This window comes from Hippopotamus amphibius, chromosome 1, assembly GCF_030028045.1.
Source record: "Hippopotamus amphibius kiboko isolate mHipAmp2 chromosome 1, mHipAmp2.hap2, whole genome shotgun sequence".
Taxonomy (NCBI): Eukaryota; Metazoa; Chordata; class Mammalia; order Artiodactyla; family Hippopotamidae; genus Hippopotamus; species Hippopotamus amphibius.
Genome location: NC_080186.1, coordinates 95,064,021 through 95,076,964, shown reverse-complemented (window position 1 = coordinate 95,076,964; position 12,944 = coordinate 95,064,021). Strand labels below are relative to the sequence as shown.

At 43.5% G+C, this 12,944-nt stretch overlaps 1 protein-coding gene across 4 annotated transcripts in view; it reads left to right on the top strand.

Moving 5' to 3' along the window:
• HENMT1 (HEN methyltransferase 1) overlaps positions 1-11,606 on the top strand; it is a 30,266-nt gene extending 18,660 nt beyond the window's left edge. For 2 of the 4 annotated variants that reach the window (XM_057746523.1, XM_057746530.1), the window contains exons 2-8: positions 2,891-2,981; positions 4,748-4,876; positions 6,548-6,660; positions 7,603-7,737; positions 9,384-9,563; positions 10,455-10,629; positions 11,147-11,606. In XM_057746523.1, coding sequence (XP_057602506.1) covers positions 2,961-2,981; positions 4,748-4,876; positions 6,548-6,660; positions 7,603-7,737; positions 9,384-9,563; positions 10,455-10,629; positions 11,147-11,542 — 1,149 coding nt within the window. In that variant the 5' untranslated portion in view covers positions 2,891-2,960 and the 3' untranslated portion in view covers positions 11,543-11,606. The remainder of the gene's footprint in view (positions 1-2,890; positions 2,982-4,747; positions 4,877-6,547; positions 6,661-7,602; positions 7,738-9,383; positions 9,564-10,454; positions 10,630-11,146) is intronic. The other 2 variants (XM_057746540.1, XM_057746549.1) reach the window with 2 other exon arrangements.
• The last annotated feature ends 1,338 nt before the right edge of the window (positions 11,607-12,944 follow it).

Below are 12,944 nucleotides of genomic sequence, written 5' to 3'. Positions count from 1 at the left end.
AGCTTGTGACAAAGAAATGTAGAAGGCTGCAAATAAAAGTTTGTTTGGGGTCTTAGGAATTGCAACTCAGGAGACACAGATTTGGGAGGCGGCCTAGTGGTTAGGATTCCGGGCTTTCACTGCCGTGGCCTGGGTTCAATCTCTTGGTGAGCTGAGGTCCCCCAAGCAGCATGGCCAGAAAAAAAAAAAAGAGAGAGACACACACACACACACAAGATTTGAATAAAACCCAGTGTTTTGGGGAAGAGAAAGTCACCAAAACGTCACACACAACCACAAGGTTGTTAAAGCTGTCTGGCAAGAATTACGATTGACTGGACACAAGAAAGGAAATACTTGTCCTTAAGGGATATCCTGTCAGGAGTTCTTTCAGGGTAAGGGTCCAATAAATATCTTGAGTTTCTGGAACATCGGGCAGATGTTCTGGTTGCCCATGTTAAGACAATAAGTGGTCTAAGTGCAGATTCCACCCAGGCTGAGATGTACATTAGTCACACTTCTTCAGTGGCCTCCAGACTCCATTTTAGAGAGCCCTCTAGCAAGACCCACACCATTTGGTTTTTCCTTTCACAAGCTTAAGCTGGAGCCTTATTTGGGAAAGCCTACTTACTTATGATTGGTTGTCCTTTGGTTTCCATTTCTTAACACTGAAGCATTTGCACGCTTCGGTTTTGGTTTGCTTATACAGGCTTTTCAGGGCATTGGAGCCAACTCAGTCTAATGGCCTCCTTATTTAGCTAATTTAAAAATACACAGAAGTCGGGACTTCCGTGATGGTCCAACAGGTAAGACTCAGTGCTCCCAATGCAGGGGGCCCGGGTTCAATCCCTGGTTTGGGAACTAGGTCCCACATACATGCCGCAACTAAGAGTTCGCATGCTGCAACTGAGCATTCTACATGCTGCAACTGAAGGATCCTGCATGCTGCAACGAAGATCCCGTGTGCTATAACAAAGCCTCAGTGCAGCCAAAATAAGTAAATATGTAAAAAAATACACAGAAGTGGAATTGACTTACTAACGTTTAAAGGTCCTGTTTATACATTCTGTAACAAGGAATATGCTCCTTCAAGGAAGGCTGTTGGTTAAAACTTTTGTTTCCTAGGGCCAACAGGAACCTCTCAAACATGGAAGCTTCCCTTAAGTTACAAACTTTTTCCTATGAGACTAGATCCCTCAAAATATCAAAAATAAAAACCGCAATATATCTTTGTGGTACCCCAAAGGGGTCAGCATTGTGCTTTACATATAGTAGGTATTAAGTGTTTGAAAATACATTATTTCCCAATACATTATTCATGGTATGTAAATGGCTTATTCATTAGTAAAACCACACGGAGTCTTTTAAAATAGGACTAAATCCCTGTGCCGCCCCGTCCCCCGACCCCTCCGCCGCCAAATAACAGGCAGCTTCGCTTCTCCTCTCCTCATTAAACTCTTCTCTCCCATACAAGAAAGAAAGAACTTATTTATGAAGTGGTGGGTTGAGTCGCTGCAGCTGAACGGGGACACGGTGCAGTAACTCTTCTAAGAGATCAGATGCTCGTGTCCCCAGCACGCGGTGGTCGCCGGCTGGAGGTTAGCGGGCTGAGAGGTTTGAAGGTTTTCCTGAGGTCAGATGTTTCTGGCCCAACTTCCGCGAGCCCAGGGTCCCCTTCAAGGCCCTCGTGGGTTGTCCTGGGGATAGACGTGTTGGCTGGGTCGGACCCGAGCCGCCACCCGGCTCGCGCTCAGCCCGGTCGCTCCCCTTGGCACTTTCCATTGGCCGGGACCGTTTTCCGCGCTTCGCCGCGCACGGGGAGAGCCACGCAACCAACAGCCGCCCGAGCCGGGCGCCCCGCTCGCGGCCGCGGACACGCCGAGCGAGGCGCCGCCTCCATCCAACAGTCGAGGGTCCTGGCCGGCCGGGGCGCAGCCGCTCGCGGGGCGGGCAATGTGGCCGAGACCGTGGTCCCCCCGCCAAGGTGCGGATGAAGACTTAGACGTGGCTTTGGGGCATGCGCCACGGCGGTCGTTAAGAGACCCAGAACCGACGTCTTGGAGCCGGCAGGCCAGGGGAATAGGGCTGGACCCCGCGCCGGGCTCCGGACGGCTCGGCGGAGGCGCAGGCAGCCCCGGAGCCCAGGCGGCTGGCGCGGCCGTGGGCGGCGCAGGTGTGGCGGCGGGCGGGTAAAGTCACGTGGCGAGGCCGCGTGTGCGCCAGGGTCAAGGGCGGGGCCTAGAGCTATCCGCGGCTGCGGCTCTGAGCATCATCCGCTGGTCGCCGCCGTGCTTTTCTTGTCCAGGTGGAGGTGCTTCTTACTCAAAGGTAATAGTTGCATTGACTCACGCTCTGTAAATGCTCTGACGCTGGCTCGCTTGAGGAGGGTTTCGGAGTTAAGATTTAGAGAAGAACTCAAAAGTTAGATTGACAGGTCTGCATTTTAGGCGTCGTTCCAGTTGATAGAGGCAGATGTGCAATAGAAAACTCAAGTTTAAATTTAAGGCCAGTAGTGAACTGGCTATATGCTGGAGCATCTTTAGTTTATCACTTGCTTAGGACACTTTTCTCTTTAAATTTCATTTCGACCACATGTGAAAGGGTAGTTGAAAGCAGTTTGAGTGAGGTTAAGGGCTTTAATGACATAGTCACAACTGGTAGAATTGTTCAGTTTGTATCAAACTAATAGTAAAAGTAAAGAATGGGTGTTATTGCATGTGTTTGGCGTAGCGGAAGGTTACTTAGTCTTCCTGAGCCTCATTGATAGTGTCTGAAACAGTACTTCCTGGGTAGATTCTGTGGATTAAATGTAAAGAGCAGGGAAAAAGCTCGCTCTTTTCCTTCCCGATGATCTAAGCAGCTGTTCAGTCTAGGCTTCTCTTCTACAAAAACTGATATATTGTATTTACAGCCTAGTCGTTGCTGATTCCTAGGGATTGAAGGAGACATCTGCAATTTTGTCTCAACGAAACTTGAAAACAATGGCAGAAAACAACATAGAGGTAAGGCTTCCCTTCGTGACCTGCTGTATGACTAGGAAGAGTCATCCCTGCGGTGTACTATGACGTACCGTCCTCCCTCGGTATCCCCGGGGTATTAGTTCTAGGACACCCCATGCACACCAAAATTCGCAGATGCTGAAGTCCTTTTTACAATATAAAATAGTTATATTACACATGGTTATTGAGTACTTGAGATGTGGCTTGAACAACTGAGGAACGGAACTTCACTTGACTTTAAAATTAGTTTAAAAAATATTTCATTATTGGAAAAAATTTAAGTATGTTTGGAATAACTTGGGTATGTGAATCTTTTTAAATGTACCTTTTTTTTTGAAATTCAAATACAGATCAAGCATTTCAGATTTTATCTTGAAATATTTCAGACATATTGGTTATATAATTATACCTTAAAAACATTAAAAATAGGCTATGAGAAGGTTGCATATTTGCGTATTTCTGCTGGACAGCAATGCTCTAGTGCCTTTTGGACTGTATTCCTTTATAAGACTAGTATTTAGGAACAGCAGTAACAGCAGTTATGGATTCATGATGACATTCTTTTCTAATGGGGTCATGTCAAGGAAATTTTGAGAAGGCTCCGCATAAGACTATTAAAAAGGAAAACTACTTAGGACTCTTGCAATAAGAGCACTGCAGTAGGAGAGAGAGGTGGGGCCCAGCTCCATGCAATAGACAGGAGAACCCCATCAAGGGTATGGGGTTCTTGATAAACCTACTTGATAGGATTCTGAAGATGGGCCAGCTTGATTAGATGTCAGATAGTGCAGGTGACCTAGCAGGATTCTTGCTAAAACTGGGCTAGGCCAGCCAAAGATAGGATAGGGTCCAGGTAGTGTAGTCAAAAGAGGGCTTATGATTTGTTTTGCTGTATAGCAGAAACTAATGCAACATTGTAAGCAACAATACTCCAATAAAACTTTACAAAAAAGGAGGGGTGGGCTCAGTCTGATTTCAGTTTGGTTAAGGAGAGTCTTTGTCAGTTATAAACAGCTTCTAGCCTCCTGCCAACGTGGACCCCAGGCTTTGGCAGTTCACTCCACTAAAAGTCCCGTGGGGCTGGGAGACTTACAGCTGTTTTATTTACTTATTTTTTGGTTTTATTTATTTATTTATTTATTTATTTATTTATTTATTTATTTATTTATTTATTGCTGTGTTGGCTCTTTGTTGCTGCACACGGGCTTTCTGTAGTTGCGGTGAGTGGGGAATACTCTTCATTGTGGTGCGTGGGTTCCTCATTGCCGTGGCTTCTCTTGTGGAGCACAAGCTCTAGGCTCGTGAGCTTCAGTAGTTGCAGCACATGGGCTCAATAGTTGTGGCTCACGGGCTCTAGAGCATAGGCTCAATAGTTGTGGTGCACGGGCTTAGTTGCTCCGTGGCATGTGGGATCTTCCTGGAGCAGGGATTGAACCCGTGTCCCTTGCATTGGAAGGTGGATTCTTAACCACTGCACCACCTAGGAATTCCCCTACAGTTGTTTTAATAAATCTATTCATAAGTAATTTTCCCTTCAGCTGACTCTAGGCTATAGGGAGCATTAAAGCCTGAGAATCACTTAAAAGATATGAGAGGAGACTTAGGTGAAATGACGTGTGGAGGAAGTACAGTGCCACCTAATCTTAGGACTTGAGATGGTTCAGGGATCTATGTGTTCTATGAAGTGGTTGGGGGAAATAAAGCTTTTTTCTGCATGATTAGAACACTCCCCTCCACCTTTTTTTTTGTTGTTGTTTGTAAACTTTCAGTGCAATAGTGTGGTTGATGGTAATGTTGAGGAAGTTCCTGACAAGAAGATAATTAAGTTTAATCCTCCGTTATACAGACAGCGTTACCAATTCGTTAAAAATTTAGTGGAGCAACATCAACCCAAGAAGGTAGGTATTTCTCTTTCCAAACATTTGTTAATAATGCCTTATTACATAAGGCATTACATGCTTTGTCAAATACATTGGTAAGGACTTCGCAAGTAAGCAGAGACTATACAAAAAGACTTTTGCAAGGAGGGAAAGGGTTTGCATAGGGAGAGCACCTGTCTTAATGGACAAAAAGGATTTTTCTTTTATGGAGAGGAGGGTGAGGGGAAGTGGGATAAAGGGGTGGTATGATTGGGTCGTAGAATGTGTGAACCCTGAAACCATTCTATTTTCTGGGAGGGATCCTTAGGTAAATACAGTCCAGTGTTCAGGGGTCTGAAGGCGGGAGAATTTTGGGACAAGTAGTCAAGGTAATCCTTCAGGGCAAGGCATGGGAACACTAGGCAGCATCTGTGAATGGGGGGGGGAAGAGGGTACCGTCCAGAAGTCCTCTCTGGAAATATAGGCATAGGTAGATACCTTTAACCTGTTTACCAGGAGCACAGAGCTCAGGTAAAATTCAACATTGCCAGTTTCAGATGTGAAGAACATCTTGACATTTCACCATTGGATGTGATCTTTATGTGTTCCGCATTTCTAGAGCATTTAGTCTGAACATCCAAGCAGACGCGTCTTGTGGACGTAAGCACTGTGATTCTTTTTAATCAGATAATAATGGTGGGGGAAAGGCAAGGAGCCCTTGGCATCCGTCCACTTTCCCTCTGTAGCGAAGGTTCATGAGTGCTGGTGCTGGATGCTGTCTGGGTCACACCTCCCAGCTCTTTCAGTGTGGATTTCATCCGGCCAAGGGAGCTGGCTAGCCCAGTGAACACCTGAAGTCTGTAGGGTCAGTTACAGGCTAAAGAATTTTTGCTAGGTGGTTTGTAGATAGTGATGGGGCCCATACATCCTTAGTATAGTTTCGGCTCAGTTCCTGCTTGGAAGAAAATTGGGTATGCTGTTTAAAAATTAGTGCAGTTCATTGCTTCCTATGATTTGCTTTCTGAAACTAGATTTTCATTTTTCAATTCTGTGTTTCCCTTCTCCCACCAACCCATAAATGTGCCTGCCTCAAAGAGGAAAATTACTGAATAACCATGGGTGCAACTTAGATTGCACATCTTTTTGGGTGTGGGTGCTTTTAAGTGCCTGTCATGTGTTATCTTCATTTGCCCTTTTCACCTAAAGTGGGGTTCAGAAATAAATAGGTAACTCACTTGTGGTTAGTGAAGACTATTGTGTGATTAAGAAATCAGATTTAATAAAAATCTTTAAGAATGTGTGTGAATATAGATTAAGGGGATTAGATTAACAAGATCAGGCTATATCCTGGTATGTATGGTCAGCATCCTTTTTTGAAATCTTGAAGCTTCTCAAAGGCACAGATTCCTCTTAGCACTGACTTGCCTGTCAGGTGTGCTGTTCCTGTGCCAGGCTCCTAGGAGATACCTTGATACCTGAGTTAGTTTATTGTCCAAACACTCTAGTAGATCATGGAAAGTTAACAGGACTGATTTTCTGCCCCAAAGTTTACAATGTTCCAGGTTAATTTCCTTTTTGTATATTTTTTCTACCAAAAAAATATTGTATAATTTTTCTGATACTTACTCCTCTGGAAAAAAAAAACGATGTTTGATCATATGTGACTTCTGGCTATAATGTCTTTGAAATAACATTCTTTCTCATCTACAGGTTGCAGACTTGGGATGTGGTGATGTTTGCCTCCTAGCGATATTAAAATACCAAAAGTGCATTGAAGAGCTTGTTGGAGTAGATATCAATGAAGGGAGACTTAAATGGAATGGGTAATACGGAGTTTCTAAAATAATTATGCATTAATCTAAAACTAGTGGCACTGTGTTTTTAAAATTAGTTTTTATTGGAGTATAGTTGCTTTATAATGTTGTAAAAGTAGTGGCACTATTAATTATAGTTGGATGAAGTGGGTAGTTTTTTTTTTTTTGGCCACGCCATGCGGCTTATGGGATCTTAGTTCCGCAACCAGGGAGTGAACTTGGGCCCTTGGCAGTGAAAGCTCAGAGTCCTAACCACTGGATCGCCAGGGAGTTCCCAGATGAAATGTTCTTTATACAAGTTCTACACAACTTGTTTAAAAGGATGCACTATGAGAGCCCCAGGCTCACCGAATAATGCCTTTACCATGACACTAATTTGGCTGTATGTTGTAAATAATACCTAGAAGTTTTGCTTCCATCTATGTAGAAAGTATAGCCTTAATTCAGTAATTATAGCAATCAAAGTATTGCAAATTCAGTTTCAAACAGCAAGGTCTAATGCTGAGCACCGAGATGACTTACAGCGGAGGATTTCAATTGCCACAGCACTGCCACAGAGCCCTGAGGCCTCCTTCACTTTGAACGAGTAGCTCGCTCATATATGACTTCCACAGATTGCAGAAACACAATCTTAAAGAAGGTTTTTTTCTACAGAACAAAAAATTGAAAATCACTGATCCAAAGTGAGGTGAAAGAACCAAAAGTATTAATTATGAGAGCAGTATCAAATATTAAAAATCCTGTTCCCATTGGCCATTTAATGCCCTATGAGAGAGGCAGTTACCCTGTGACCTTGTGCTTACTACAGCAAGTCATGGAAACAGGCCTTGTCAGACTTGCCAATGTGAGCAGAAGGTAATTTATCAGAGGATCCCAGTTTCTGTAGCTGGTAAGATAGTCTAAGTAGATTATGTGTGTTCAGATGTTCCTTCTGCAATAATGCTTTTGCAGGTCTAGGCTGTCCCCGTGCGTGGGGGATCATCTGGACCCTCGCGAGCTGGATTTAGTTATTACCTTGTATCATGGCTCTGTTTTGGAGAAAGACTGTCGTTTGCTTGGATTTGACTTGGTAGCATGTATTGAATTGTAAGTATTAAACTGATTCTTAATGTATACATTCACTTGAAAAATCTGAATGAATTAGTCTCAGTAAATGTAGTGTCCTAAATATTTGTCATAATCTGAGTTATTTGTAAAGAAAATTGCTTGTCAGTTGAGACTGGCTTTTTGTTTGGAAATGATTTCAAGTTTATAGGTAAGATGCAAAATGTATATAGTACCAGGAACACTCATATCATTTATCCTGATTCACGGATTAACATTTTCCTTATTTTCTGTATCTTGTGTGTATGTGCTCTCCTGCTGTCTCCCTCAGTTTCCCTCTCTTGCCACACACATTTTTTTTTCCCTGAACCATTTAAGGGTAGGTTTTACCCTTTGCCTCTAATAAATTAAGTGTTAAATAACCAGTTCCTGTTTTGTTTTTTTTCTTTTTTGGCTGCACTTGCGGCTTATGGGATCTTAGTTCCCTGACCAGGGATCAAATGCAGGCCATGGCAGTGAGAGCAAGGAGTGCTAACCACTGGACCACCAGGGAATTCCTCAGTTCCCTTTATTTTTAATAAGAATCTTTTTTCATTTTTGGTTCTTAATGATTAGACTCTGACTGTGTATTCCTGGAATACAGTAGAGCACTGAAGATGTTATTTGGGTCCTCAGGTCATTCCATCTGGGGGCACCAATGTCCGTTTGTCCTTGGGGAGGTTCATTTTGATCTCCCCAGTTAAGGTATGGTTGCTTAGCTGCATAATTACTGCTTTTTCCTCCCCACCCCCCCCAACTGATAAGCAGCCTAGAGACGGCAAACCATGCACATATCATGTTACTCATCCATATTTCGTCCCCCCCCCCCCCCAAATTTCACTATACTTTATGGTGGCAAATGTTGTCTTGCAATTTCAGCACTTCTCTATATTTACTAGTCAAAAGCACTCCTACCTCAGTTATTTATCATGGGTATGAACTCATGAATTCCTGTTTTTCAAATGGTTTGTAACACTGTATTTTGTTGCTGAGATCTTCCTAAGATTGGTCGGTGGGGGTCCCTCTAAGCTGGCTCCTGTGTCCTCCTGCTCCTATGTCTGTCCTTTTTTGAGCACTTTATTTCTGGCATAGCAAGATGTACCAGGCTGGTTGTCTACTTTTCCTTCCCAATCTGCCATTTTTGGTACCTTTTAATGGGAAATGGTATTCAGAAACCAAGATGTCTCTTTAATGACCTTTTAACTGTAGTTAAGGGTCTTATTTTGGGGTCAGTTTATCTGGTGTTGTGTTCAGATTTCCAGTTTTTTGTAATGTGTTCTCTAGCGCAGAGTATTTTTCTTTTGTATTTCCTGTTGCCTGGCACATAGTAGGCTCCTAATGTTTGAAATTACTTATGGAGAACATTAGAGCATTGGTTGAAGAGCCAAGGAGCAATGTTAAGTGTCATCCATGTGTACCCTGGGTCTGAATTCCCTTTTTAAGGCTGAATATTCCATTGTATATATCCCAGTTTGCTTATCCATTCGTCTGTTTATAGCCAGCTTTTGGCTGTTGTGAATAATGGTGAACCATATTTCTCTTATCTGGTCTGAGAGGTCCATGGTTAGAAGTTGTTTTGCTAAATCAGTTAGGAAACTACTTGCAAGTGAAGCTAGGTTTAATTCTCTCTTTCTCACTTACCTCTGTAGAATAGAACATTTTGATTCAGAAGATCTGGCGAAGTTTCCTGAAGTCGTATTTGGGTACATGTCTCCAGCCCTGATTGTCATCAGCACACCGAACTCTGATTTCAATTCCCTGTTTCCATTCGAAGTCTTTAGAGATTCAGATCACAAATTTGAGTGGAGCAGAACGCAGTTTCAGACCTGGTGAGTTCTTAAGTATGATTGTTTTTTTTGTGACTGTGTTGGAGTTTTTTTTTTTTTTTTAAATAAATGTATTTATGTATTTATTGGCTGCGTTGGGTCTTCATTGCTTCACATGGGCTTTCTCTAGTGATGGTGAGTGGGGGCTACTCTTCACTGTGGGGCGCGGGCTCATTGTGGTGGCTTCTCTTGTTGAGGAGCACAGGCTCTAGGCGTGTGGGCTTCAGTAGTTGCGGCACATGGGCTCAATAGTTGTGGCTTGTGGGCTTAGTTGCTCTGCAGCATGTGGGATCTTCCGGGAACAGGGATCGAACCCGTGTCCCCTGCATTGGCAGGCGCATTCCTAACCACTGTGCCACTAGGGAAGTCCCTGCGTTGGAATTTTAAACCCTATGAAGTAAATCTTAGTATCTACAATTACCATAATTTATTTCTTATCTTATTCCAATAAAATTGATTTCCCAAAATGTAACTTAGCATATAATCATTAAGGAACCACCACATTTGGGCGTTATTTTCTCTGTTAGGTCCCACAGGAAGGCAAGTGCGGAAAGGGTGTGTGGGCACCAGGTACCTTTCCTGTGAAGGTATCAGGAGTTATCTCCCAGGGGCACGACAGATGGTCATGTTCTGGCATAACTGCAGACCCAACTAGGAGTTGGGATTATAGCTCATCCCTGCATGCTGCTCCATATTCCTGTGGTTACTGGGAAACTGACACTGTCATTGCCTTAATGCTCTTAACAGAAATAAGCAAATCCCATGATATGGCGTTATGTCGTGTTGTAGGAATTGCAGCCTGTTTTAGCTTGTATTTTTCGTGTTCTATTCTACTGAAAATGGTTGTTTCACAATAATTAAGAAAAATGATTTTTCTCTTTGTTTTGACTTTAGGGCTTTAGATTTGGCAAATCGCTACAATTACTCTGTGGAGTTTACTGGGGTGGGAGAGCCACCAGCAGGATCTGAGGATGTTGGATATTGTACCCAGATAGGGGTCTTCCAGAAAAAAGCAAAAGCAACTGAATCTGCTATTTCTGGGCACCATGGTGAACATGTTTATGAAGTTGTGAGTATTCTTCATAGCTCTCAGAGCAAGTTCATTTATTGGGAAGGTGAAATGAGTCCCCACTATAGAGAAGTGTAAATGGCCTTTTTGAGGAGAATCCTGTGCCCCATAGTGTCTCAAAGCATGTTACAGAGAACGATCTGCTGGTGTCTTAGAAATATTTGCAGGATGTTTGCTCTAGCAAACTGCACCTCCCCTCGCTTTTGTAATCTGTTAGGAAGGAAGAAAACCAGCATCGCTTTCTCTGTAGCTTGGTTTGGGAAATGACGTGAATTTGAGCCTCCAAGCTTGTCAGACCATTTTGGTTTAAGAAGGTATGTATGATGAAGAATATGGTGAAGAATGTCTATGTCAGTAGTCTTGGACTCCCATAATTGTGGCATTCACAATGGGTAGGGTTTGACATGTACATATGCTTAATCTGAATGTACAGCGAATTCTAACGTGGTAGCAAGTTACTAGTGGTTTTGAAAATTTTATTCTATTCCAAGTCTTTTGCATTTTATCCCCCCTTCAGGTTTATACGACCTCATACCCGAGTTTACAGCAAATAAATTACCGAAAACGTGTCGTGATTTATCTCGTGTACCGAGAGGTGAACAGAATGAGACGGGGCTATCAAGCGAGTCTGAGACAGCATGAATTGGAACCTGGCGACCCAACAAGAAAATTCAGCTCAGACCTTCCAGTTCCAATAGTCACAGAGGCTGACAAAGCCATGGAGTTGACTCCCGAACCTTTCTGTATTGGAGATAAGTTTTACATACCCCTGGAAAGAATCATTGCTTACCCCAGGCTGGGGCACTTATGTGGTAATATAGAGAAGCTGAGAGAGCTCCTTGCTGACGTAGTAGAACTGAACTGCGATGGTTCTGCAGTGAAGGTTGACGTGCATGACTGTGGTGACTACTGAGCCATCCTTATTTCCTGAAATTCAGGGTCTTAGCAATAATTGGGCTCATTTAGAATTTAAACTTTGTGCAGCCATAATGAAGGTAATTTTTAATTTAAAAATCACCTAACTTTTGTGGGGTTTTTTTTTGTTTGTTTTTTGGTGTGTGTGTGTCTGTATGTTGAAGACATTAAAGAGTTTTAAAGAAAATTGAATTATCCAGTAGTGTTTAAAATCTTTTCCCAGCGGTAGAGTAGCTTTAAAACCTCTACCTCCTTTGGGCTAAATTCTGACCTGTAATTACTTAGCCAACGCATATAAAACAGGAATGCAGGTATTTGAAGGGAACAAAACTTCATAATTAAAACATTGCCCACGGTTTTTGAATTTTGCTCTCTGGGAGCTTACTGGCTGGAATTGGAGTGGCAGTAGCAGTAGGAGAGAGGGAAATACAGCTTCTTGTAATGGGGGGAAGAAGTGGTCCAAATAAGACATTTCTTTCTAAGGCGTGGGGGTGTAGCGGTTAGCCGACCAGGTACGGCAGCTGTACCACCACAGGAACCCCCGTGGACCCATATGTCCATCTTGCTGTTCCACTGTACTTCACGTGCATCTTGGGGACAAAGATGGATGTTTGAGCTTTAGCTACCACTTGCATATTCCAAACCAGTGGAAAAGAAAAGGGAAGGAACAAAGGGCACGTGCCAGCTGCCTGGTAGGCTTGTTGCACTTGGTCCTGCATCCTGGGCAGATGGAAGCCTCACGGCCATATCTTATAGCAAGGGATGCTGGGGAGTGCACTTTTTTATCCTGGGATGCCACGTGCCCATTTGGTGGGCTTCTGCCAAAGAACAGAAGGGGGAGGAAGGATGTGGTGCCAACGTGCCACAGTTGGAACGTCCTGAAACTGGCTGTGGCTGGGCAGAGTGGGTACCTGGGAAGGGCCTCCTTGGGACTGTAATTCTCAAGCTGAGTTTTGAAGGTTTAACAAGTAAGTTGATGGAAAGTGGATTTGGCCAGGGGAGGTGAGCAGAAAAAAGGGATTCTGGAAGAGAACAGTGTTAATCAGACTGCCCCATCAGATCCCCTGTATGTACTTACACTGATTTTACTCCTGAATGCATGCAGTCTAGAGTTTTGCACCCCTCCCCCCACCCTACCCAAATCGCCCTCAGTCCTCCCCTTTCTAGGCCTATGCAACTTTCTCGGGTTTCCTTCTCATTACTCTTCTGTTAGAGCCAAGATCTTCCAGCTAAGGCTCCAAAAATCAACTCTGTTCAGACTTCATCACCGCCCAGACGTGTTTAAATGCTCATGACTGCCATGGGTGATGGGACCATGCTCCCAGGGCTCCCCCACCTCTCTGCCACTCCTGCACTTACATTCTTCTTATTCTGTCTTTACCTCCCTAACTTGATACAGG